The sequence below is a fragment of the Ursus arctos genome, unplaced genomic scaffold, assembly GCF_023065955.2.
Source record: "Ursus arctos isolate Adak ecotype North America unplaced genomic scaffold, UrsArc2.0 scaffold_34, whole genome shotgun sequence".
Lineage (NCBI taxonomy): Eukaryota > Metazoa > Chordata > Mammalia > Carnivora > Ursidae > Ursus > Ursus arctos.
Window position 1 is genome coordinate 12,630,725 of NW_026623030.1, and position 25,735 is coordinate 12,656,459.

Sequence of the window (25,735 nt, forward strand, 5' to 3'; positions counted from 1 at the left end):
GATTTCTCGATTGTTTTTTTCAGCAGTGGCTCTAACAGATGTCAATCAAGATGGCTGGCTTGAGCCGAGGTTGTGGGGCCCAACCCTCACTGCCCTTCTCCTTTCTGGGTGGCTTTTTTTGACTGGTTCCATCTTCGATTTGTTCTTTGACAGGGTGTGGTGGAGCCAGTGGAGGCAGCAGCTGGGGCAGGTGCGTGTGGGCCATGCCCTGCTTGCATCAGCAGTGAAGCACAGGGTCCTGAGCCTCCAACAGCAGGTGAGTGCAGCTGAATCTGGTTTGGTATCTTCTGTCCACATTTTCAGCCCCTACACCCACAGAGGTGGGGTTGGACTCCCAAGCAGAAGGCTGGCCATCATGCGGCTGCCACTGTCCTGGGCCCTCCCTGCAGTGAAGGGGGCTGGGCAGGGGGCAGAGGGCAGAAGCAACAGGGAAGGCTGGCCTCAATGGAGAGAGGCTGCTATTAGGAATATGGTGAATGTGATCACCAGTGGTTTGCACAGTGCGTCTGCTAATCCTGGTGCTGGGAAGGGATTTATGAATTAGTTATAAATATGATTAAAGAATCAGAAGTAGATTCTTTATTTCCTTGTTACTGTTTTCCTACAGCAAGTTGGAAAATAATGAGGGCAGAAAAGAAACTAAGGCTGTAAAGAAAACCTGGCTTCTAAATATAATTTTGCTTGTATTAGAGGAAGCCACTAGCTTTTGGTCAGTAAAAAAGGCCTCACTTCTCTACCAAGACGATGCTGTGGTGAAGCTTTCTTATGACCTTTGATAGACTCTGAATTTCTGTCACTTTTTTCGTCTGCTGGGTATTTTGGGTTTGCCAAGTCAATTACAGAGAATATAATAGGGAATAGGAAAAAAAAAAGAAGTGTCTGTTACTATACATAGGAGTAAATTTCTTTTTAATCTGACAACATGTTGCATAGGCTATGCAAATGTATGTACTATGTGGAAATCACATGCGATTAGCATGTACGATCATCTAGGTTAGGGGTCCGCAAACTGGCCCACAGGTCATATTTGGCCTGCTGTGCGCTGTTATAAATAAAATTTTATTGGGATGCAGTTACACCTGTTCATTTATGTATTGTCCAAGGCAGCTTTCAGGCTACAAGGGCAGAGTTGGGTAGTTCCCACAGAGAGACCGTGTGGTGTACAAAGCCTAGAAGAGTTATTATCTGACTTTTTTTTTTAATGTTTTTTTATTATATTATGTTAGTCACCATACAGTACATCCCTGGTTTCTGATGTAAAGTTCGATGATTATTATCTGACTTTTAAGAAAAAAAAGTCGCTGACCTCTGAACTCATGAGGTCTTCAGAGGCAATAGCAAGGAAATAAGATATTTCTTGACGGTGATAATAATAGTAACAGGAACAGCAGCAATGGCAAACAGCATTTGTGCGGTCTAACTGACACTGGGTGCTGGACTAAGTGCTTTACATGCATTATCTCAATTCGTTTTCATCATTCTTTTTTTTTTTTTTAGATTAATTAATTAATTTATTTATTTTAGTAATCTCTACACCCATTGTGGGGCTTAAACTCATGACCCTGAGATCAATGGTTGCATGCTTTTCTGACTGGGCCAGCCAGGCGCCCCTCAACTCTTTCTTAAAGTCCCATATTCTTACTATGGAAACTAAGGAGGTTAAATAACTTGGACACAAGTCAGACACCTAGCAAAGGTCAGAACCAGGGTATAAACCCAAGCAGCCTGACACCTGGAGAACCATTCTTTTACCCATCCTGCTGCTGCATTGTCCTTAATAGACTTGTAATCTCAGGAAGGAGAGGAAGCTGACAAATGTGAAAATGCCGTCAACATGGCAATATAATGAGACTGATTTTCCTTCCTAGGGCACTACAACTGCGCGAGTGTTCTTTCTTTCAAAGAGCCGCTCTGAGGCTCTTGAATGTAAACTCATTCTGCTGGTGCTACTATTGCTCAGAACACTTTCAGAATTCCCTTTTGACTGTTGTCTTCAAAGCTTGCAACGGATTTGACTGAATATGGTTAGTGATAGCAGGTTTTCATGGTTAGCGGTTGGATTTAACATATAAAACAGCCAGGAGTCACTCAGTCAAATCCAGTGAAAAATGTGAGTTATCAAGATCATACTGATATGGACCAAAAGCTGTGTGAGACTCTAAGACCAGATTTTATTGTGTGAATTATGAGCAATAGTGCCTTGTGTCTGATAAGTACCGCATGGTTTACTGAGAACTTACACTTCAGACATTTCTTTTAACCCTCAAAACATCTCTGAACTAGAGAGGGCAGACATCATGAGGTATGGGAAATTTTTATAAGCATATGTACTTCAAACATAGAAACACTAAATATAAAACATTTATAAAAGCAGATACCCAAGTACCCACCACCCAAGTTTAAAAGGTGTTAGCATACTCCACACCTGCCCAGACACGGCTCAAGCCCTACCTTTCCTCCCTTCTGCCACTGTTCCTCCTCCGAGATGGCCCCTGCACGGACACAGGTTGTCATTCTCTCCTGGTCTTTTTACTTGTAGAAATGTGCGCATACATACCCACAGAGAAGAAATGGTTTTGTGTAGTTAGGAAAGTCATGAATGATGTCAGACTGTACATTTCCTCTGCAGCTTCCTTTTTTTATGCAACAGTATATTTTTGAAGCTTATCCTTGTAGGTACGTAGAGATCTGTTACCCGTGTACACTGTGCCGTTGTTTGAATAGGCGTGGTTTCTGTTTCAGTGGTAGTCAGTACTAATACTCATGATGGACTGTTGATTACATTGTTGCAATTACAAACGGTACGGCAGAAAGATCCTTGTGCAAGAGTCTGAGGGATTCTTCAGTCTGGTTCCTAGAAGTGACATCGTTGGGTCATCGGGTATTCATCTCTCCATCCTTTTTAAGGATTGTCAGTGCTTCCCAGTGCCAGTTTATGTGCTGACGTTTCAGTTGCCATTTCTTCCAGCCCCCTCGGCACTTGCATTGCTGGATTTGGTCCTCCGCGCGGTGCGTGTGAAGCGCTAACTCCATTGCCGGTTTAACTTGTATCCCACTGATTCCTAGTGAGGCCCAGCATCTTTTCAGATGCTGTTTGCATTTCGTTTCTGCTTTTGAGCTGGTTTACATCCCTCACTCTTTTCTCTGTTGGGTTATTTTGGCTTTTTCTTTTTTAATACTGATTTGTGGACATAGTTGTAGATTGTGCTTACTCATTTTTTGAGTGTTACGCGCTTGACAGGTACTTTCTTCCAGTCCATAGCTTGTTTTTTTGCTTTGGTTATGGTGCCTTTTTTTTTTTCATACAGATGTTATTAATTCCAATCTAGCCTAATTTATTATTGTATCTTACAGTTTGGTCTTTAATAGTCTTGGGTTTAATTTTACAAATTGTGTGAAAAAGGTCTCAGTTTCTCATCTTCCATATGGATAATTAATTGTTGTAGCCCTGTTTGCTGATTCATCCATCCTTTACCTTTTTTATACTGATTATTAATCTACTTTCATTATAGAGCAGGGTCTCATTTCTTCATGGGTCTGTTCTGGGCTCTCCATTCCATTGGTCTGTATTTCTGTCTTTGAGCCAGTACCGCACTGTTTTAATTGTGATTTAATGAAGCAGGTAAGAAAGAACAGATTCTTCATAAGACCTTGCAGTTTTCTGCTTCCATTGCCTATTAGCTTTGTACCCCTGAGTAAGTTACTTACCCTCCCTAGACCTAGGTTTCATATATGTAAGTAGATAATAATAGTACGTACCTCATAGGGTTGTTGAGGATTAAGTAATATGCTTAGAGCAATGTTAATGTAATATTAAGGTAATGTGCTTAGAGCATTGCCTGGCATATGGAAAGCTCAGTAAATGCTAGCTGTTTATTACTATTCCTACTTTTATGATCTCTTTTTTTTTTTTATTAAAGATTTTTATTTATTTATTTAACAGAGATAGAGACAGCCAGCGAGAGAGGGAACACAAGCAGGGGGAGTGGGAGAGGAAGAAGCAGGCTCCTAGCAGAGGAGCCTGATGTGGGGCTCGAACCCAGAACACTGGGATCACGCCCTGAGCCGAAGGCAGACGCTTAACCGCTGTGCCACCCAGGCGCCCCTATGATCTGTCTCTTAAGTCTTTTATTTATTTAAGCAATCTCCACACCCAACATGGGGCTCAAACTCACAACCCCAAGATCAAGAGTCCCATGCTTTTCTGACAGAGTCATCCAGGCTCCCTTATCTCTTAACTCTTTGTGTATGGAAAAGGATGATCTTTTTTATTCTTGTTCTTTTTAAAATCACCTTGGCTATTCTTTACTCTCTTTTTTTGGATCGACTTTCAAGTTCCACAGCAAAGCCTACGAGGACTTTTATTGTAATGCACTGACTTTTTATATTAGATTGGGGAAAGTTGTCATGTTTATGATACTGTGAGTCATCCCATCCATGAACTTGATCTATCTTGTGATATGTTGTTGAGCACGAGAGAGTGAGAGTAGGAAGGACTAGGTCATGAGGTAATAAGGAGGAGACCTCAGGGCCTTGCAGGCTGCACCCATAAAGGCTTTATGTTCTTATTCCAGTGGAAGTGAGAAGCTGCTGGCTTTCAGTGAGGGCGATATGATCGCACCTACTTCTTAATGGGATCCCTCTGGTTCATTGTGTGCTGCCTTTGGAGAGGAGAGGCGGTGTATGTTTGTGTGGGTGCGTGTGTGTATGTGTGTGTGTGTGCACTAATATTTTCAAGACGAACTAATGGAAAAATAAATCCAAAACTAACAAAAAGTGGTTACCCATAGTGAGATGGAGGGAACAGTGTGGGAACAAAATACTTTTGTGAATTTACTTTGTTACGCAATTTTAACTTTGGAACCATATAAATATTTTATATAATTAAAAAAAAACACAAATCAAAAAGGAAAAAAAAGCAATCCCCAGAATTTAAAAATTCATTGAAACAAACTTAAGTTCATAGCCGTGATTATATAGAGAAAAGAATTACTTCAAGTAACTTTAAAATACGATATTTTGGCTATTCATCCCTAGTGGAATGCTTAGTAAGGACACAACTGCTGGGAAGTGTGAAACCTGCGTTCAGTAGTCTTATTGTTAGTGCAGGTTTAGAATTGTCATGTTGAAACTGTTATAGCTACATTGTGAGATAAAGCAAGTAACTACGGCAGTGTCATCAGGAATCATGATTTTCAGTGTCAAAGAGAAGATTACAAATATAAAAGAAATAAAAGCTCTGTAATCTGAGATTGGAAATGTAAATATCAATAGGGACTTAGGACTTTTTTAACCTTAAGAAATGTATTTCTCATTTTATTTATGGAAAAGTTAGAAGCAGTGAGCAGCAGGAATATAGGGCATTTAGTATTCATAGTGCCTGAGTTGTGGGCTCTGTTATTTCCTGGCTGAAAGGAGCAGAGGCTTTTTGGAGAAATGGCTGATTCCTGATTGACAGCAGGGTGTGCACATCACAGGCCTAGAATATAGTGCTGGAGAGTGAGGAAATTAACCAAGGTTAATGGGATGGTGTCAGAAGGACTCGGGAGCCAAAGAACCTTCATAGACTAATGATAGAACAGTTGGGACGTCAAGAAGAAGAGTGACTGCAGTGAATTGAAAACACATCACCTATGTAAAAATTCGTGCATATATAATGAGGGGAGGGGAAGGAACTCACTGGTCGTATATTTAGGTTGTTAGAGCAGTAACTCAGTTTGAAAATTAGTGACAGCAAAAATCAAGACTTTATCCTGCCTTTCCTGTATAAACTATATCTTTGCAAAACCCAAGGGTTAATGAGAGTGGGCTTCTTTACAGAATTCTGGTTAGTAGCTACAGAAGGATTACTAGAAATAGAAAATTGCTGTTTTGCCACCCCTAATGAGAAAATGGATCTAAGCAACAACCACAGAGTGGGAAGACAGTGGGGAAATAAAAATGGAGGGATCGGGCTGCCATCATCTGAAGCCACGCACAGTCTTGACGTTGTTCAAACTGGCGGCCAGCTGTGATGTGCCTCGTGATGCGAGGTAATGGGAGGTCCCCAGCACCACTTGAGACGTGCTCTTGCCTAAAAATTTGAACATGATTCCAACCAAGCCTAACATGAATCTGTCTTTCAGTTCCCAGGTAATACAGGGATCAGGGGAACAAGTCAAAGACACCTTGAGGAGACCATCAGCCGGACCTAAAGTGAGGGACATTTTATAGGATAAATGACCTAGTTTCTCCAAGTTTCTCCATTGGTGGCATGAAAGAGGGGAAAAAGGCAGGGAGGAAAACTGTCCCGTAAAAAGGAGAGACTTAAGTGACATAACCAAAACAGACCAGAAAGGATTGCTCTGGCTTTGTAGCAAACCACGCGAGAGTTCATCCACCCAGTGCCCAGCAAGCCAATAAAAACTGACACAGGCTTTTGCAGTGAAGAAAGGTAGACTATTTACCAGTGTGGCGCCGCCCAGGAGAACAGGGAGCTCACGCTCAAAAGTCCCAGACTCCCTCATGGTTTACAAGCGGGGGTGGGTGTTTAAAGGGTGAAATTCAGGGGAAGGGTCTCAGGGTCGTGGATCATGCTGATTGATTAGGGTTAGGTCAGCTAGAATGTTCCCTTCTTGATCATCTTCTCCCTTCTGGCGTCTCCCTTCCTGGTTTTGGGGTGATTGTAGTGAGGTGGTGGTTGTGCTTCAGGGACCCGGTCATTCCACTTTCGGGGCCTAGAACTGTAAAGCATTCTTAGCAAATGGCATAAGCAGTGTTGTCTCTAGAGCACAAAGGCAAAAGTTCTACATCCTGTGACTATTGCTAAGCTGCAAGTTATTAGTATTTTTTATACAAACCCAGCACATTGTGTTCGTTATCTCAGGCAGAACAGCATCCCGCAGACTTGGGAAAGGCAAGTTTGTGTTATTCCCGGAGGCATTTTTACAGGTTTTTAAACAGTAAGGGATACGTGACTCTGGTCCGAGGCAGTTAGAAGCCATAGGTCTAAATTGTGGGGTCTGGGGGGAGCTTGCATCCCTGGTTTCAGCTGTCATGTTAGGAATAGACCATAGAAGATCAAGGACGAAAGCAGGGAGAACAGTCAAGAAGCTGTTACAAAATCCCAGGTGAGATTCTAGACAAGGATGATAGCAAGGTGGTGTTGGATTCTGGGTATACATTGGAGGTAGTGCTGACAAGACTTGCTAATAGATAATTAAGACCTGACATTTCAGAGAAGGAATCCAAGGTGACTCCAGGTTTCTGGCCTATGTGACTGGAACAGTGGAATGGCCATTTAGTAAAAAGGGGAAGATGGAGGGAGAAGCAGGTTTGTCGGAAAAAAATAAGCTCCATTCTGAGCTCCACGTCTTCAGCCTGAAAGGCCTTTTGAATATTCCCCAAGGAACTGTGAAGGAGGCAGTTGGATATATGGGGAGTATGGAGGACGGGTCCAGACCCGAGATGTAAATTGGGAGTCCCTGACTTGCAGTTGGTACTTACAGTCCTGAGACTGCGTGAAAGCACACAGGGAGTGAGTATAGCTAGCAGAGGGGTCCTGGGACCCCGCCTGGGAGGTGTAAAGACGAGAGTGCAGGTAGCCTGGAGAATCTCCAGGCCTGACTGGCCGCAGCAGATGCTTCTGGCAGGTCAGGGAAGGTGAGGAGTGGGATCTGACCCTTGGATTGAGCAACGTGGAGACCGTTGATGTGTTTGGGAGGAGCAGTTTCAGCAGGCCTGATGGGGAGAGGGTTCGTGAGAGCCCGCCTGCGGGAAGAGAAGTTAGAACATAGACTGCGCTTTTGAGGAGTCTGGAAAGGAAAGGAAAGAACTGGAGTGTTCGCTGCATGGCAAAGTGATTTAGTGGTGGCTTGCTCAAGAATCCGATTTATTCCTTTCAGAAAGTATTTTTATGACCGTAATCTTTTCCTGCCAATGTTTTATTTTTGAAAAATATCAAATGACAGAAAAGGTACATACTGTATTCACTGGTTTAACCCACTGCTAACATCTTGCCACGTTTGGCTTCTCTAAGTATATCAATATATTTCTTACATTTTCTGAGTGGCTTTAAAGTTGCAGACATTAAAGTTTACTCTAAATACTTCAGCTTACATCTCCTAAAAATAAGGATGTTCTCCTACATAATCACAATATCATCCAAGACATTCAGTATTGATATGATAATATCTACGGTACGGTTCATATTCAAAGCATAGATTATTGCTGTTTTAGGGGCAGGTGCAGGGTCCAATCAGAGGTTGTATCCTTGAAGGGGTTTGTTTTTGAGGATGGGAGAAATAGTAGCACGTTCATATGCTGCTTTAGAAAACCCAGTAGAGGGTGAAAACCGATGATGCAGAAGGGGGGACTTGAGAAGGTGAGAGATGATGGGATGTATCCACAGTGGGGGTGACTTTTGATTGAAGGGAGCGTGGACACTTTATTCAGAGTAGCCAGAGAGAAGGCAGAGCCTTTGGGCAGGTGGGTGGGTAGATGTGGAAGAGCTTGAGAAAATTCTCTTTTGATTGCTTTTATGGTCTTGGTGAAATGGGAAGAATGGTATTCAGCTGAGAGGAAGGAAAGGAGAAGAGGTGTTATAGGTTTAAGAAAAGAAGGTATGGGGGCGCCTGGGTAGCGCAGTCGTTAAGCGTCTGCCTTTGGCTCAGGGCGTGATCCCGGCGTTCTGGGATCGAGTCCCACATTCGGGCTCCTCCGCTGGGAGCCTGCTTCTTCCTCTCCCACTCCCCCTGCTTGTGTTCCCTCTCTCGCTGGCTGTCTCTCTGTCACATACATACATACATACATACATACATGCATACATAACAAAAATAAAATAAAAAAAGAAAAAAAAAGAAAAGAAAAAAGAAAAGAAGGTATGAAGTCGTCCTCTGAGACCATCCTTTTCAAACCAGTGATGCATATGGCCAAGCACACACGGGGACTGCGCTGACGTTGCACAGTTGTAGATAGTCTTCAGGGGATCCCTCTGTAGGCCCTCGGCTTCTGTAGCTGACACTTCCCAGAAACGAATATGCCTGAGACAATAGGCTTCCTCCCACTTGGAAGGAACAGGCAGACCCCAAGCTGTCCCAGATCTGATTTAAGTGTATCACCCCTCGGATTGTCCCTGCTTCTTGTCTACTCATTGATTTTATTATTCTTTTTTTCCCTTGTTGTTCTTAACCCAGGAAAAAAATTACTTTCTGAAGTAGAATGCGCTTCTTAAAGAGCCCTTCACTGCAAGTTTCCGTGGATCGTGATCCTCCTGGGGGTTGCCACATCCTCGTTTCTGGTTTTCGTTTTTCCAGTGTGTCTGTTTCTCTTTTCCCTTACTGGTGCCTCACCTCTGTTTTCCTGCCTCTCCTCGGGTTGTCGCCTTTTCTCTGGTTTTCAGGCGTGGTCACGGTGGTGGGAACAGTTCCTGCACGTCCAGAGAGAGAGACGGAAGATGGTCTCCGCAGTGAAACACTGTCAGCACTGGCAAAAGTGGAAATCCCTGAAGGCCTGGCTCGAATACCTGCGGGTCCGCAGAGTGAAGAGACAGCTGAATGGTGAGCAGAGGGTCCCAGGCTCTAGAGACAGAGCAGCACGTCACAGTTTCCACTCTTTTGCTGCCAGTGGTGCTAATTTATTAAGGAGAGATATAACCATATTATGCCACAAATTTTGAAAAAAAAGATTGAGGAGAACTATACATCATCTTCAATTCACATTTAAGTTATTTACTTCTGGCCTTTTCTTCCACGCACACACACACACACACACACGTATGTATATATTAGATTTTATTTATTTGAGAGAGAGAGAGCATACGCGAGCAGGAGCTAGAGGAGAGGCAGAGGGAGAGGGAGCCCAATGCAGGACTCGATCCCAGGACCCTGGGAGCATGACCTGAGCCAAAAGCAGACACTTAACCAACTGAGACACCCAGGCGTCCCCGACTTTTTTTTTTTTTTTAACACTATTCTTATGGTTTAGTTTCCCAGTTAGTGTTCACAAGTAGTAATATATAGGTCATGATCGTTGGTACCTTTCGTACTTTGGTTTCTTGAGCCCACACAGAAGTAAGTCAAGCAGTTTGCTAGACGCTGGCTTTCATCTCGGCCTCCCTGCAGAAACCTCCTGTGTCGCCAGGCCAGCACTGTCTCTTGGGAGAGTCTGAATGTGTCTGTTTGAGGATAAAGCGGATACCCAGGGTCTGGTTGCCCAAGCCTGGAAGCCGAGGACGTTAAGCTCTTTAGCATGATAAGCTGCAGACTAATGCGCCTCTCATTTCAGCATTTGAATTCCAGGACCAGTTCCCTCCGACTTCCTGGACTTAGGTTAGTTCATCAGGCCATTGGCTAATTAGTGTTAAAAGCCTGTGACCCTGGAGCCAGGATGAGCCTGGCTGAAAGCTCAGAAACACCTTTGCCAGCGTGGTGACCAAGCTGTGTCATTGACTCAGTCCCTAAAGCCCTACCCGAGAGACATCAGTATTGAGAGGCAAAAAGGGTCTTCTTGGAAAGCAGCAGCTGCCATTCCTGCTCCTCAGGAGTTAACTAGAAGCCTCGCTCTTTGAAATAACTGATTGTATAGCATCCTCCTCCCTAAAATCACAGACCTTTTCTCTTCCCTTGGAGAGAAGAGGTGTAGCTAAGGGCTTCCAAATAACCCTCTCCTGCCTAAAAACACTTTAATTTTAGGATTCTTCAAAAGAACAGCCTCCGATCCCTGCCGACTGTCGGTAGTAGGGTGCAGCTTATCTTAAAGATGCTTGCAGGGGCAGCACATAGTGATTCTCTTTGTTTGCAGAGATGGCTGAGCGATTCCACCGGGTCACTGTGCTCCAGACACGCCTCTGTGATTGGCACTGGGCCTGGGAGCGGAAGCAGAGCTTGTACGCCCAGCACGCCCGGGTGGAGGGGCTGGCCAGGAGGATGGCGCTGCGGCGGGCCTTCACTCACTGGAGACACTGTATCCTTTTCAGCCGCCCAGCCTTGTCCACCACCCCAGCCAGGCCCGCAGGAGCTCAGCAGCCTGTAAGATAAAGGGCCGGGGATATGTGAGAAACGATTACTGAATGATATAAGGTGGTCCTGATGTCTGTCGATTTCTTTTTTAAAATTTTTAATTGGAAGTATGCTTATAAAACAGTATGTATATGTACATTTAGAGTTTAATGAATAGTAGTAATATGAACATCTGTGTACTCATCACCCAACCTAAAAATTAGAACATTGCTAATACCCTGTCTGCCCATCCCTGATTGCGTTCCTTTTCCTCCCCTTTAGAGGTAATCCCACAATCCTGAATTTTATGTTGTCATTTCGTTGTTTTTCTCTACCCACTAGGTGGTGGAAATAAGCATGGCAGACTTTTTTTTTTTTTTTTTTTTTTTTGGCTTCCCTGACATTATGATGTAGCTCCCATTGTCTTTTACCATGTGCAGACATTCTGCCTTACCTCTTTCACCCTCATAGCAACCCCGGGGAGTAGATGTCACTATCCCCGTCTTACAGGTGAGGAAACAGAGATTCATGGGGGCTAAATGATTGTCAAAGTCACAGCATGTCATTGGCCGAGCAGGGAGTTTTAAACGTAGGCCTTTGGCTCCAGTGAGCGTGTTCTTACTCACGGCCCCTGCTACAGTATGTGCCCAGCTGTGCGGATTCGGACTGCCCTACATGTCCGTCCACACGTCCATTTGTTCATCAGACTCTTGCTTTGTCTTAAGCTCCTGCCTCAGTTCTGGAATATGGGGAAGCTCAAAGACAAATAGTTCATTGTCTAGTGGGGTAAAGAGACCTGATAACGGGGCTTTACAGTGTGGTGTGGTAAGTGCTCTCATAAAGGTGTGTATCAAGTCCTGGGAGCGCATCTGTGCAGATTTGAGCTGACTTCGTCCTAGAGGATGACAAGGTCACCTAGCAGAGAAATTAGGAAGGGTGTTTCAGGTGGAAGGAATGGCGTTTACACAGGCAGAAATGAGGAAAAGACCCAAGGACAGCAACGGGGGTCTGTGGTGACTTGAGGCGGCGTAGACGGCAGTAGGGCAGTGCGGATAGAGGCAGGACGAGGCCAGCTGGTAGAGCCCTGGGTGCAGTGGTCGGGAGTTTGGGCTTTCTCCTGATGGCGCCGGGGAACCTCTGGAGGTGTGTAAGCAGAGGAGTGATGCAACAGGTTTGTACTTGAGGGGACAGATTTGGATTACGGGGGCAAAGCTGGCTCGGGGGGAGCAGTTACTCGAGACTCTCCCCGTCTGTGTGAGGGCAAGGGGGATGCCCTGCAGGGCGGTGGGGGTGGGGGGGGAGCAGGAGAGATTTCAGAGGAGAGCAGATGGACTTGGCAGCCCAGTAGATGGAGGGAGTGGGAGGAGAAGGTTTGAAAATAACTCCAAGGTTTTTCGCTGAAACATCTGACTGGGTTGTGGTGCCAAAACAGAGGAGGCAGGAAGACAGGAACGCTTTAGATGGGGCGATTTGGAAATGTTTACCGTAATCTGTGGCAATTTATCTCAGCTGTTCTTGCCTGCCATCAAATGGGCATCAGAGGGGAGAAAGGCAAGGCCAGCTATTCGATAAGCAACTCACAAAGGTTCCCTTTGTGTGCTCTTCCCTGGGTCATTAGGAGGAGACAGAGGTGGACGTCAGCCCACCTGGCATGCCTGTTGTCCCCCACAGCCACGACCCTTCTGCTGGGTCACTAGGATCACGGTGTGCAAGGGTGGGGACATTTTTGAGAGGAGAGGCCTTAACTCCCTGGCAGATGTGCTGCTGTGTGCCGAAGATGCGGCCCAGTGGAAGGTGGCGGAAGAACACAGGAGGCGCAGCTTGCTGGTAAGAGCGTGGAAGCCTCTTGAGGCTTTTTTTTTTTTTTTTTCCCAGGAACCGCCAAAGTTTTTAGTGTTTAATATTTAACAGCACAACTGGCCAAAGTCCAAGGTGTGAAGTTACCATGTTCAAGAAACCAGGGGGAAAATCACTCTATAAACTATATAGTATGCGGTAAGGAGAACACACACCTTATAGCAGAAAGCCTGTCTGCACAGAGTAGATGTTTCAAAAAGCCATACTTAGGGGCGCCTGGGTGGCACAGTGGTTGGGCGTCTGCCTTTGGCTCAGGGCGTGATCCCGGCGTTACGGGATCGAGCCCCACATCAGGCTTCTCCACTGGGAGCCTGCTTCTTCCTCTCCCACTCCCCCTGCCTGTGTTCCCTCTCTCGCTGGCTGTCTCCATCTCTGTCAAATAAATAAAATCTTAAAAAAAAAAAAAAAAAAGCCATACTTAGCAGCTTGCTCAGGCGTCCCCTCTTGGAGGAGCCAGGCGGACATCATGCCGTTCAGGTGTATCTGGTTATGGGATTAGCTTCACTCACGAAGCCCTGTTCCATTACAAGTGTCCCTGTTTTCAGTTTGGACCAGAAAAGTTAATGGTGTGGGATCAGAGGGGTCTGGAGCTATAAGGAAATCTTGGAGGTGATCTAGTTCTGCATTTTTTTTTTTTTTACACGTGACGGGCTTCCTTTTTATTTTTTTGAAGATTTTATTTTTAATTGATCTCTACACCCGACGTGGGGCTCGAACTCACAAGTCCCAGATCAAGAGTCACACGCTCTACTGACTGAACCAACCAGGTGCCCCTTTTAAAAATTTTTTTTAAGTCACCTCTACCCCCAACACGGAGCTCAAACTCGTGATCCTAAGGGCGGACTCCCTTTAATGTTGGGAGCCTAATCTGTAAAATCGATCCAAGTAGAGATGCTGTGGCTGAAGCAAGGTCTGGGAGTAGTCCCGGTTCTACCGCTGCTTCCTCCACCCTCACCACACGAGGAGGTCTTCAAACACTTTCAGGTGCCTCTGGGGTTCCACAGAGCACAATATGAACCCCCTGATCGCTTCACTTCTGTCTTAGGAAACTGGAACCCAGGGCTTTGCTTGGGTCTTACATGAGGCCGTGTCGATGGAGCTGGAGCCGGTCCCACTAGGTCTCCTCCTCTTCCTTCTATTCTGCTCTTGCAAAACTGCATTTGGAATCGTATAAGTGTGCACGTTGGACTCCCCCACCCCCAACACTTCTTTACAAAGAAAAAAAAAAAAAAAACCCACCATAAGCTAAAAGTCTCTTTTTCTGAGAGGCAAAGTTGATGTTTTTAACCTTTGTCCATAGTGTTCCCCTCTGGGCCATGGGGATCTCTCCTGGTCAGAGGCGAGGGTGTGTTTGTTCCTGGGCAGTATCACTGGATAGCGGGGACAGTTCGACAGCTACTTACTAAGTGCCTGCTGTGCGGGCTGGCTTGTCCCAGACTCCAGCTGAATCTCAAAGCAGAGAAACGCTCCGGGACCCGGGAGCAGCCGTGAACATCCGTGCCTGGGCCTCTCGCTACCGGACTCGGGCACTGCTCTTACTTTTGCAGATGCTTCTGATTTGTAACTGGTTGTGTCCTTCCTCCTATTCACAGCACTTCTGTTTTCGAGCCCTAAAAGACAATGTGACCCATGCCCATCTCCAGCAAATAAGAAGGAATCTCGCTCATCAGCAGCACAACGTCACGGTGAGGGTCATCTGTATGGAGGGACCGCTGGCGTCCATTGTCTTTTCTTTTAACCTTTGTGCCTCGAGATGTGTCCAGACCTTTTAGACTCCAAAACCTTAGTGTCCGTATTCTCTAGTTAGCCCTACCAGCTGACAGAGTAACCCTTGGTTTTTCCTAGTTTAACCCCCCCCCCCCCTTTTTTCTTAATCTGTTTGCTAAGAAACTTGATAGTTGACTCAGAGGTCAGGGACTGTGGATTCCAGTCCTGACCTAGGCAGTGCACTCTGGGCTTGCATTCCAGGCGGCTTCGGTTGTATTTGCACTTTAAGTTTGTTGTCTTCCGTGGTTGGTTTACCCGAGGGCACAAACATTCTATCTCTACTTACAGATCGTGTTTCTGGGTGTAGGAGGATGGGGTTTTTGTTTTGTTTTTCATTATGAAAATGTTCAAACTTACCGAAAAATATAAAGAATAGTAGAATGAACACCTGTATACTTACCATCTAAATTCAAATATCAGCCAGTTGTTAATAGTGACTTCACTTGTTTTGCTGAATCGTTTCAAAGCAAATAACAGACATCGTGACACATCACGCCTGACATTGCGGCTTGCGTTGCCCAAAAACATTTTCCTTCATAACCACGGTATCGTTATCATCCCTAACAAAATGAACAGTAATTCCCTAATTTTATCCAATACCCAGCCCATATCCGAATTTTTAGTTGCCCCCAGAATGTTTCCTTTTCTAACCAACTAAAGGCTGATAACTTGCTGTATTTGGCTATTTCTTGTAAGGCTCTTAATAACAGTCCCCCCTCCCCACTCCTTTTGTTTAACACATTTATTTTTAATTGTGGTAAAATTCACATAACAAAATTTATCATCTTAACCATCGTTAAGAGGACAGTTCAGTGACATGAAGCACATTCGCATTGTGCAATCATCGCCACCATCCATCTCCAGAACTTGTTTCATCTTGCAAAACTGAAACTCTGTCCCCATTAAACAATAATTTCCCATTCTCCTCCTCTGCCCCCCCCCCCCCCCCGCAGCAGCTGGCAACTACCTTTCTCCTTTCTGTCTCTGAATCTAGGGACCTCATATTTACAGCACATGCCCTTTTGTGACTGCCTTATTTCACTTAGCATAGTGTATTTTTTTTCAATGACACTGATATTTGGAAAAGGAAGGCCAGCTATTGGCCTTCTACAATATTGCATGTTCTCAAGTTTTCTGTTTCCATTTGATGTCGTTTGATTTTTCCTTGTTAAAATGTTGCTCCCATAAATTAGAGTTTGATCTAAGGGCTTGATTAGATTGAAGTTAAACACTTTTTTTTTTGGCAAACTACGTCATGAGCAGTAATGGGCGATAAGATCAGTTTTAACTTTTAAAATGGCATTATCTTCTGTGTGGCCCAGATTAGGGATAGCTTCAACGTCTTCATTCTGATTTCCATAGACTGGCAAATTCATCTTTTTGCCTTTTATGTTGGCCTCGAATAGCTCCGTACAGCTTAGCCGTAATTATTTTGTAAGGCTGTTACAAATTGTGGCATAATTCCTCCTTTGGGGAAGCTAATAGTATCTTGGGGCCAAGATTTGCTAATAGGGTAAGAGAGATCATTTTATCTTTTGCCTTAATAAACTTCCATTTCTTTTCTGTTTGCTTCAGCTGCTGCACAGGTTCTGGGCCCTCTGGCAGTCTCGGATTGAGCAGAGGGAAGAGAGAGAGCAGCTCCCCTCGCTGTGTGCCGCCAGGGACCACTGCAGGTAGGGACTTTGGCCTTCTCCTTGGGCTCTCCAGGGACTGACTCGCTGTTCTCCAGGGGAGAGCACTTACCCTTCCATGGATCCCTGGGCAGATTTGGAAAGGCCCTGCTGTAAACCAGTGGTTCCTAAGCTTGTGTTTTCTTTTTGGCTGATCAGATGAGAGGTGCAATAAAGATGTTTATACTGGTTCTTGGTCACCATAGCGTGGAGGATGTGCCTGCCAGCTCCCTGCCTCAGTGCTTCAGGTTCTGGTGATGTTCACATCTTAGGGTTCAAGCCTTGGTAGTGTTAAAAAGCCGGCTCAGGGGCGCCTGGGTGGCTCAGTCGTTAAGCGTCTGCCTTTGGCCCAGGGCGTGATCCCAGGGTCCTGGGATCGAGCCCCACATCAGGCTCCTCCACTAGGAGCCTGCTTCTTCCTCTCCCACTCCCCCTGCTTGTGTTCCCTCCCTCGCTGGCTGTCTCTCTCTCTGTCAAATAAATAAATAAAATCTTTAAAAAAAAGCAAGCAAGCAAGCAAACAAAGCAAAGCAAAGCCAGCTCAGGCAAGTGGCTTAGCCTTGGAAGAGTGCAGAGTGTCCCGAATTTTAAATAAAAGCACCACATGTCTATGAGGAAAACTCAGGGTATAGGAGGATAGGTATAAGGTAAAAAATAAAAGCCTGGATCCCTCCCTCTGATCCCTTTGTCTTACTCTTCAGAGGTAACCACTCTTTACTTTCTGGCTGCCGGAAATGTTCAGTATACCCTCCCCCCAGCCAATAATACAGTCAGCTTAATACACATAGTTAGAGGTCCCATTTTGGGACTTTTTTTTAATGAGTCAGTGAGAATCTCAATATTTAACTAAATTTGGAGTTTTCAGGGTCTATCATTATTCTGAATCCTGGTTTACAGAACTGAATGTGGCTCTCACTCTGGGTATCACTGTTGTGGAAGGAGCTTGTCACAGACCCAGTACACAAGCCCCAGAGTTTGGTCATAAAACCAGAAAGTGCAGGATAGTTAGGGGATTTAACACATATTACCTAAGTTCCAGGGACACTGTGCTTGGCGGTCTAATTAGGTTTATAAGAAAATTGTCAAAATCTGGGGGCAAGCCATAGCCCCAAATTAGGGACTGACAGATTTCATGTTGAATAATAGGGTCTTTTTTCCCCTGTTTTGTAGAGTGAAACTGACAGGGTGCCTTTAATGCTGAAGATGTAACTACACCCAGATTTTCTGACCTTAGAAACAAACAACATTTTTCAGACCTCACACCTGAAAAGTGCAGTAGGCAGTATGTGGTATGTTATGTGTTTTATTTCAGAATAATGTGGCTACGCAAGTGTATGAAATCGTGGTTACAGTACACTCAGAAGAGGCGATACAAGCAGGTATGGAGTGGTTCATAGCAAGTAACTCCACAGGCTTGCATTCTTGGACCCAGTTGCTTTGGAAAGATTCTTGGAAAAGACCTTTGCTAAGAGGTCTTGGTGCTGTTGTAAAAGGCTCAAGGGTACTTTCCCCAGCCCCTCTAGTGATATCAGAAAGTGTGCGCAAGCCCCGTTCCTTCATCTGCTGGGAAAATGCAGGCGCTGAGAGTGACGAGCTCTTACTAGCCATTCATTCACGTCATTGCTCATTTACTCGAGTAGTTAGCCAACCTTCAGGAAATACTGGGAGAAGTACAGAACATACGTGATGTGTTCTCAGCGCCGAACAGTGTGAGACAAGTGCCCACAGCGGGCGGGAGGACCTGGGGATCAGGCTGGCAAATTAGGAAAGGCGGATTGAGAAAGGACTTAGTTCCATTTCTTTTTTAAGCTTTATTTATTTAAGTAATCTCTACACCCTGATATGGGGCTCCAACTGACGACCCTGAGATCAAGAGTCACATGCTCTTCTGACTGAGCCAGCCGGGAGCCCTGGCTTCAGTTCCATTTAAGAAAGACTCAGTGAGGGACGCCTGGGTGGCTCAGTCGGTTAAGTGTCTGCCTTCAGCTCAGGTCATGATCCCAGAGTTCCAGGATCGAGCCCCGCGTCAGGTTCCCTGCTCAGCGGGGAGTTTGCTTCTCCCTCTGCTCATGTGCTCTCTCTCTCTCTCTCTCTGTCTCTGACAAATAAATAAATAAAATTAAAAAAAGCCTCACTGAGCCGCTGCTGTGCCTCAGACCCTGTACTAAGCACTGAGGGTACAGTTATGACAGAAAGCAAACACAAGTCCTGCTCCCACGGGCCTTGTAATTTAGCACCAGGATGGCAAGTAAGTGTGATCTTGCAGGCCAGCTCGAAGGATGGCCGCAGCTGTCTAGAGCGCTGAACCAGGAAGGGTGTCGAGGCCACGCTTAGGCTTGGGGGAGTTTGCGTGCCACCAGTCGTGTCTGCATGGGCATTGCAGGGGTTAGTGTGTCGCCCGGGCCTCGGTTTGGCCATCCCTGGTGAAATGGGGGTGGGGGGGACACAAACAGCTCCTGCCCCCACCCACCTCCATCTGTCGCTAGAGCCTATTATGGGAATCTAAAGAATTTGGCTGTTTCCTCATAGTGTTGGGAGAGAATCTGAATTTTCTAGCAAGGTGTACGAACTCCTGTGGAAGCCGATGTCTGCTTATTTCTCCTCCCTTTCCTGTTACCAACCTCTCCATTCGTTCGCAGCTGTGCCCCGGCCAGTTAGGCTGCTGGTCCTTCCCTGAACGTGCTTCTCACTGTACATGCGGTTCTCTGTCCCTCTGACCCTTCTGGCTCCGGTGTTACCCCTTCCCCCAGCCCCCTGGGTGGCTTTGTCAGCGTATTCTTCGCCTAGGGGTTTCCCGGCCTCTCTCCCTGCCAGACGTGAGCTACTTGAGGGTGGACCCTGTCTCGTTCTTCTCCTCAGCACAGTGTGGACAAAGGGGAGGTGCCAACTAATATTTAGATGAATGAATGAACAGACGGACTAACTGCCATGCGTTGCTACAGTGTTTTTCCTAAGGATCGTCTCAGTTCTTGGCATTTGGGTGGTGCCAGCCCAGGGCATGGCTTGCCTTCCACACCTGGAAAATGCTTAGAATGGCTGCACTCTCTGACATTGCTTTGGATGACGTGGCTGTTTCTAACAGTGGCCATTTGGTCTCTTAAGCCCGTTTAATGTAAGCTCAACAAAAGGTAGAGACCTTTTGGAAAAACTGAGTGCCAGGGTTGAAAGGTCGTGTTTATTCAAGAAAAAGAAGTGGAATCTCCTATTTGCCCCCCTGGAAAAAGAGCCCCTTGACACTGGGGCATAGCAGTGGTGGAAGGTCAAGGGTCAGTGTTCTTATCTCTTTACACTGCTGTTGCATGGCCTGCGTAATATAGAGGGTCTGAAAAATAGTAAGAGCCCTGTTCAGTTGCTGTTGCTTTTTTTCAAATCTTTTGCTAACAATCTGAATGTCATTTAAGGAGATGACATCAGAGAACATCAGGTTCTTTAAAGAGAACATCAGTTCTTTCTATTTCAGGAAAAGATAAAAATATTTATTGTGGGTTCCTTTCCTTTTAAAAAGTAATACATGAAGAGTGGCAGAATGTTTGCCAGTTGTTGAAGCTGGATGGTGAAGTTCATGGGGATTCGTTACGCTGTTGCTTCTACTTTTATTTACATTTGAAAATGTAAATGCCCAAAAGCAACATATAGACATTGTAATTCGAGAAGTGTAGGAAGAGCTAGAAGAAAAAAAAATTAAAACACCCAAATTAAAACACCCGTAATCTTAAAATAACATTTGGTGAGTAAATTTGGTATCTTTTTTCCTCCATGTGCGTGGGAGTATGATACCATATGTTCACACACACACATATGCTTACTGTTCAGCTCTCTGCTGCTATGTGAAAAATCACCCCAAACTCAGTGGCTTAAAACAACCACCGTGTTATTATACCTATGGGTTCTGTGTGTCAAAAATTGAAACAAGACATAACAAAGATGGCTTGTCTCTGCTCCATGATTACTGGGGCCTCAGCTGGGAAGATTCTAATGGCAGGGGGTTAGGATCCTCTAGAAAGTTTCTTCACCCACATGGCTGGTTCCGGGACTGGAATAACTTGAGGACTGGGCGCATCCAGGGCTGTTAACCAGGGAACCTACGTTGGGCCTCTCCGAGAAGCTTGGATTACCTCACAGCGTGGTGGCGTCAGGGTAGTCAGACTTCCTGTGCTGCTGCTCACTCCAAAAGTGTCCCAGTGAGCAACACACACAAGCTGTATGGCCCTTCATGACCCAGCCTCAGAAGTCACATGGTCACTTTCGCCATTCTCTATTGGTCAAAGCAGTCACTGTCCTGCCCAGATTCAAGGGGCGGGGGCTTCTCAATGAAGGAGGAAATCCAAAGAATTTGAGGTCCTGTTGTAAAAAGCGTCGCATGTACATATTTGCTTTTATCCCCCCAGAGTTTTGGATCATGGAGACATATATATATTTTTATGTTAGTTGTCTGTCTTCCTGCTGATAATCAGTAAAATAGTAGTAGCCTTTCATAATGACATAAAAATTTAAAGAATCTGTATTACCAATAAACATCACAGACAGAATCAAAAGCTATAGTACAGGGTGGGAACGATGTTGATAATACACGTGACCGAGGACTGATAAATTTCTCAAGGTTCAAAAAGCCCATATATATCACCGAGCTAAACACTGGCAGGCAGACAGTACACAGGCAGTGAGTGTGAACACTTAATACACAGGACAAACCATGTGGATACATACGTGTATGTACGCGTGCGCGCACACGCAAATATGTGAAGGGATGCTTAACCTGGCTCTAATTAAAGTAAAAATTCTTACCCATCGTATTTCATTTTTCACCTATCGTGTTGACAAAGATTAAAAATAACGATTTTCATCTTTTTCTCAGTTTTGTGTAGAAAGCAACCCTCCCTCTAGAGTGTGACCCCGAAGGGTCATTTTTTTTATAATGTAAGTACAAGTGAAGGTCATTCGTTGTTGCACCGTAGCGGCTGCAGTCCAGAGCAGACAGCCACTTCCAGCAGAGAGTCCTGCCTGCGGCCTTCCACGCGTGGAGAAGATTCTGGCGATGGCACCAGCAGGAAAGTGTTCTCAGTGCGAGAGCAGCACGATTTCACAGGTACGTGGCGCCGCACCTGTCCGGCTGGGCAGGCTTCTTGGGGCTCGCCTTGCGGCCCGCATGGCCATTGGTGGTGGTGTTCAGCGTCCCAGCCCCCTAGGCCCTGGCTCTTCCTGGTTTTTCAATTAGGTGGGCTCATTGATTTCATCTGGCAGGAAAAGCCAGTTAGTATTTCCCCTGGGAAAGCTTTTGCTCATCTTTATTGCAAGTGCTTTCAAAACGGCCTTAGTTTTATGCCCCTGTCCTCACTGTAAGCCAGTGTGAGCTCCATTAAAGCTGCCCATTAGCTTTCTGGATCAGAATGTGGTTGGACCTTGCATCGCCTTGGCAGGCATTCTTGAGTGTGATTTCCCTGAAATGCTTGCTCCCTGTTCTGCTAGACCTGGCTTTTTCAAATCTTGAAATACAGTCGTCAACAAAATTAAGACGAGCAAGCTGCAGAGCTGCGTCTTTTGGCTCCCGCAGAGGCAAACCTGCCCATAGCAGGTCCTTGCTGCGTGTTGATGGAATGTAACAAAGAAATTATTAATTGCTGACTGTGTGTCTGCCACTGTGGTGGGCATGGTGTGATGGGAGAAGGGAAATATGTAAGTTCATTCGCCTATGACATCATCAACTTCATTAATAATTTCCTTCTCACCGCAGTCCTGAGAGAACAGGCTCAAGATGACTAATGACTCCCCACGTGAAACAACCAGTAAGGGGCAGAGCCAGGGTTTACATTCAGATCTCCTTGACTCCAGGGACTTTCTGCTAGATCAAAAGGAAGATCTTTTTGATGACTTTGTAGAAACTTTGAATCTTTGTGAGGAGGTAAGAGTGATACACAAGAAACAATCGAAGAATAGTTCCAGAGAATAGGTCCATGTGTCCTCACTTAATGTCAGCCCCGAGCTCTTCTAGAGCTCAGAGCTCGCACTGAGGGAAGTCCCTGGGGGAGGGCATGCTGTGAGCCAGGGGGTGAAGATGGATGGCAGGAGTGGGCAGGATGAGGGCCAGACTGAGGGGATTGCTGAGCCCATGAAAAGATAACAGATAGATGTTTGAACTGGTACATACAACTAGTAAAGTGATGGATTTGGAGATTGCCCTGAGAACAGAGTCCCATCAATTTAGGACAGAGAGACAAGAGGGAGGGACACTGAGAGAAGTTGCAGTGATCTTGACTTTGAAAGAGTGTGAATACTAGTCTGAGGGGATCAGCCAGAACTCCAGGAGTTCTTTACACAAAGTCCAAGGAGAAGCTTTTAGGGGGTGGCCATGGGGAATTGGAGGCTGGCAAGGGAATAGCACTCACCTCTGCCCCTTCTGCAGAGTGACTTCACCTTTACCTACTTCCTGTGCTGAGGTCAGGTATAAGATTCCATTTGAAAAATGGCTTTACTACTTAACACATACACACTCCTTTGTTTATCCTACAAAGTCATGATTGATTCTGTTGCTTTTTTATTTTGGTGTGCCGCAGGTATTTTCAGAAATCGAGGCTTTCAAAATAGCCAAGGAGAGTTTCCAAAAGGATTTTTGTTGGGGATCATTCTTGAGACAAAAGGGTGTCGGGTGAATTGGAGATGGGGAGTAGCCAGGAGGCTTGAAGGATAACCAGGGCCTGATCTGGATTTTATCTTGTCTTGGTTTAGTTGGATCTTTCTAGAAAACTGAAGTTTTTTAGGTTCCTGCCTTCAGCTCATGAGGGAGCAGAGTGATGGGGAGCCCGACTTGGAAGCTAGAGAGGCCTGAGGTCAGACTCTTGCTCCACCGCTTGCCAGCTCCGTAACCCTGCGAGAGCCACTCAGTCTGAGCCTGTTTCCTCAGATGTAAAATGGAGATGAGTTGATAATAGTCCCATCTCATAGGGTTGTCATGAAAAGTGAGGTAATCCAATTGGAATGCAAGCAGAATGGCAGCACAAAGTATCAGCCTTCCCCCCCAACCGCTAGAATTGATTTGTGACTCTTAAGGTAAATGAATATTCATAGGTTTGGTTTGAAGTTTAGCAAATCACAGTTTCCCCAAAATATGTATGTTCTGTCTTTCCATAATTCTTAGAGTATTTGTTTAATGTTTTAGGAATATGGGCAGAATTTATAGTGGGATCTCATGAATTATAACTAAAAATGTTAGTTTCTTGGGGCGCCTGGGTGGCTCAGTCGTTAAGCGTCTGCCTTCGGCTCAGGGCGTGATCCTGGCGTTCTGGGATCGAGCCCCACATCAGGCTCCTCTGCTGGGAGCCTGCTTCTTCCTCTCCCACTCCCCCTGCTTGTGTTCCGTCTCTCGTTGGCTGTCTCTCTCTGTCAAATAAATAAATAAAATCTTTTTTAAAAAATGGTAGTTTCTTAACCTACCAGTGAAATAGTATATTGAGAATGAGACAAGACTGGTTTGTCTTTTTTTTTTTTTTTTTTTTTTAATTGAGCTCAAATTCATAGTGAAAGGCACAGATGTGTTAAGTAAAGAGTTTGGTGAGTTTTCACAGATTGTATACCTGGATAATCAACAGCCCAGTCAAGGTCTAGAACATTTCCGTCACCCCCAAAGTTTCCCTCATGCCCCCTTCCAGTCAGTCCCCCCCCCCCCCATAGGTAACTACTGTCCTGATTTCTATCATCCCAGGTGAATTTTGCATCTTTTTGAACTTTAAATAATGGGATCATACAGTAAGTGTTCTTTTGTATCTGGCTTCTTTTAAAGTCCAGTGTACAGTTTTCGAGATGGAACCATGTTGTCAGTAGTTCAGTCTTCGCTGAGTGGTATTGTATGAATATAAGACAATGTTTCCATCCATTTTCACATAGGAGTTGTTTCCAGTTTGAGGCCATTATGAATAAATCTGCTATGAACATTTATGTGGGTTATGTTTTCATTTCACTTGGTAGATACCTAGAGGCTGACTCTGGCTCACAAGGCGGGGACGAGCTTCATCGTACAGGGGGTCCCGCCCACCAGCAGATAGAAGGCTGGTTGTTCCCGTGGTCATCAGCATTTGGTTCTGACCGTCTGTAACTGAGCCATCTGGTGGATGGGGTGCCGTCTCATCTCCCTACTGAGTAATCATGCGGAGCATCTTTCTAAGGCCTAATCAGCCAGGATCAAAATCCTGTAGTTTTACCGAGTCAGATTGATTGCCTTGAAGGAGGGAATGCCACAGGAGTTCTGGAATGGTGCTCTCCCTGAGGGAAAGGAATTTGTAAGGTTTGGGTTCCCACGAAAGGATTCTGAAGAGGGGAAGGAGAAACGGGGATTGGTTTTGGATTGCTCGCTATTTCTTTCTTTCTTTTTTTTTTTTTAAAGATTTTATTTTTTTGACAGAGACAGCCAATGAGAGAGGGAACACAAGCAGGGGGAGTGGGAGAGGGAGAAGCAAGCTCCCAGCAGAGCAGGGAGCCCGATGCGGGGCTCTATCCCAAGACTCTGGGATCACGCCCTGAGCCGAAGGCAGACGCTTAACGACTGAGCCACCCAGGCGCCCCTGCTTGCTATTTCGGAGGCAGAGTTAGGGATGAGAAGTGGGGTTCACTAGGGAGTACTGTTAGCGTACCCTCAGGAGTAAGTGAAAACAGCAGAGCTTGTCTGGGGCATCACTGGTAAGGAAGCAGTAACCACTCAAAAGAGGCCCTAGTGGCATTTTACAAGTGCTGCGTGGCCTTGGGAGAAACCATGTCTCCTTGTAGCTGGCTTTATCTGTGCTGTCCTGATCTGGTGAATGGTTGGGCTGCTTTTCCCCTTTTGTGAGTGAAATTAGTCTGAGCTCCTTTTCCTTCCTTGAATTCCAGACAGATTTTGACTGATTCAGCCTTTATCATGTGCTTATTGACCATTTGTATATCTTCGTCTGTGAAGTGTCTCTTGAGTTCTTTCCCCTAGCTTTTAAAAAAAATTGGGTTTTGTGTGTGTGCGTGTGTTTTTTTTAATCATTGATTTGTCGAAGTTCTTTATGTATTCTTTGTTGGATATATGTATTAAAATATTTTCTCCCAGGGGTGCCTGGGTGGAGTTAAGCATCTGACTCTTGGTTTTCGTTCAGGTCACAATCTCAGGGTCGTGAAATTAGGTCCAGTGTCGGGCTCCGCGCTCAGTGGGGAGTCTGCTTGAGTTTCTCTCTCCCACCCCCACTTCCCCTCCCCATGTTCAAGTGCTCTCTCTGTGTCTCTCAAGTAAATAAATAAATCTTTAAAAAAGAAAAAGAAAAATATTTTCTTCCAGTAATGTGGCTTGCATTTCCATTTTCTCACAGTATTTTTTTTATCGAGAGCACAGTGGTTTTATGTGTATGTGTGTTATATATATGTTGAAATGATCACAGGATGGGGATCTATATATCGGCTACATATATATATATATATATATATATATATATATATATAAATGAATTAACAGTATTT

At 45.2% G+C, this 25,735-nt stretch overlaps 1 protein-coding gene across 1 annotated transcript in view; it reads left to right on the top strand.

Annotated features, from left to right (window-relative positions):
* SFI1 (SFI1 centrin binding protein) overlaps window positions 1–25,735 on the top strand; it is an 89,900-nt gene that overhangs the window by 43,359 nt on the left and 20,806 nt on the right. The window contains 8 exon segments of the mRNA XM_057305897.1: window positions 154–256; window positions 9,380–9,536; window positions 10,780–10,941; window positions 12,733–12,803; window positions 14,426–14,518; window positions 16,176–16,273; window positions 17,583–17,649; window positions 21,226–21,356. Of these exon segments, the coding sequence (XP_057161880.1) occupies window positions 154–256; window positions 9,380–9,536; window positions 10,780–10,941; window positions 12,733–12,803; window positions 14,426–14,518; window positions 16,176–16,273; window positions 17,583–17,649; window positions 21,226–21,356 (882 nt within the window).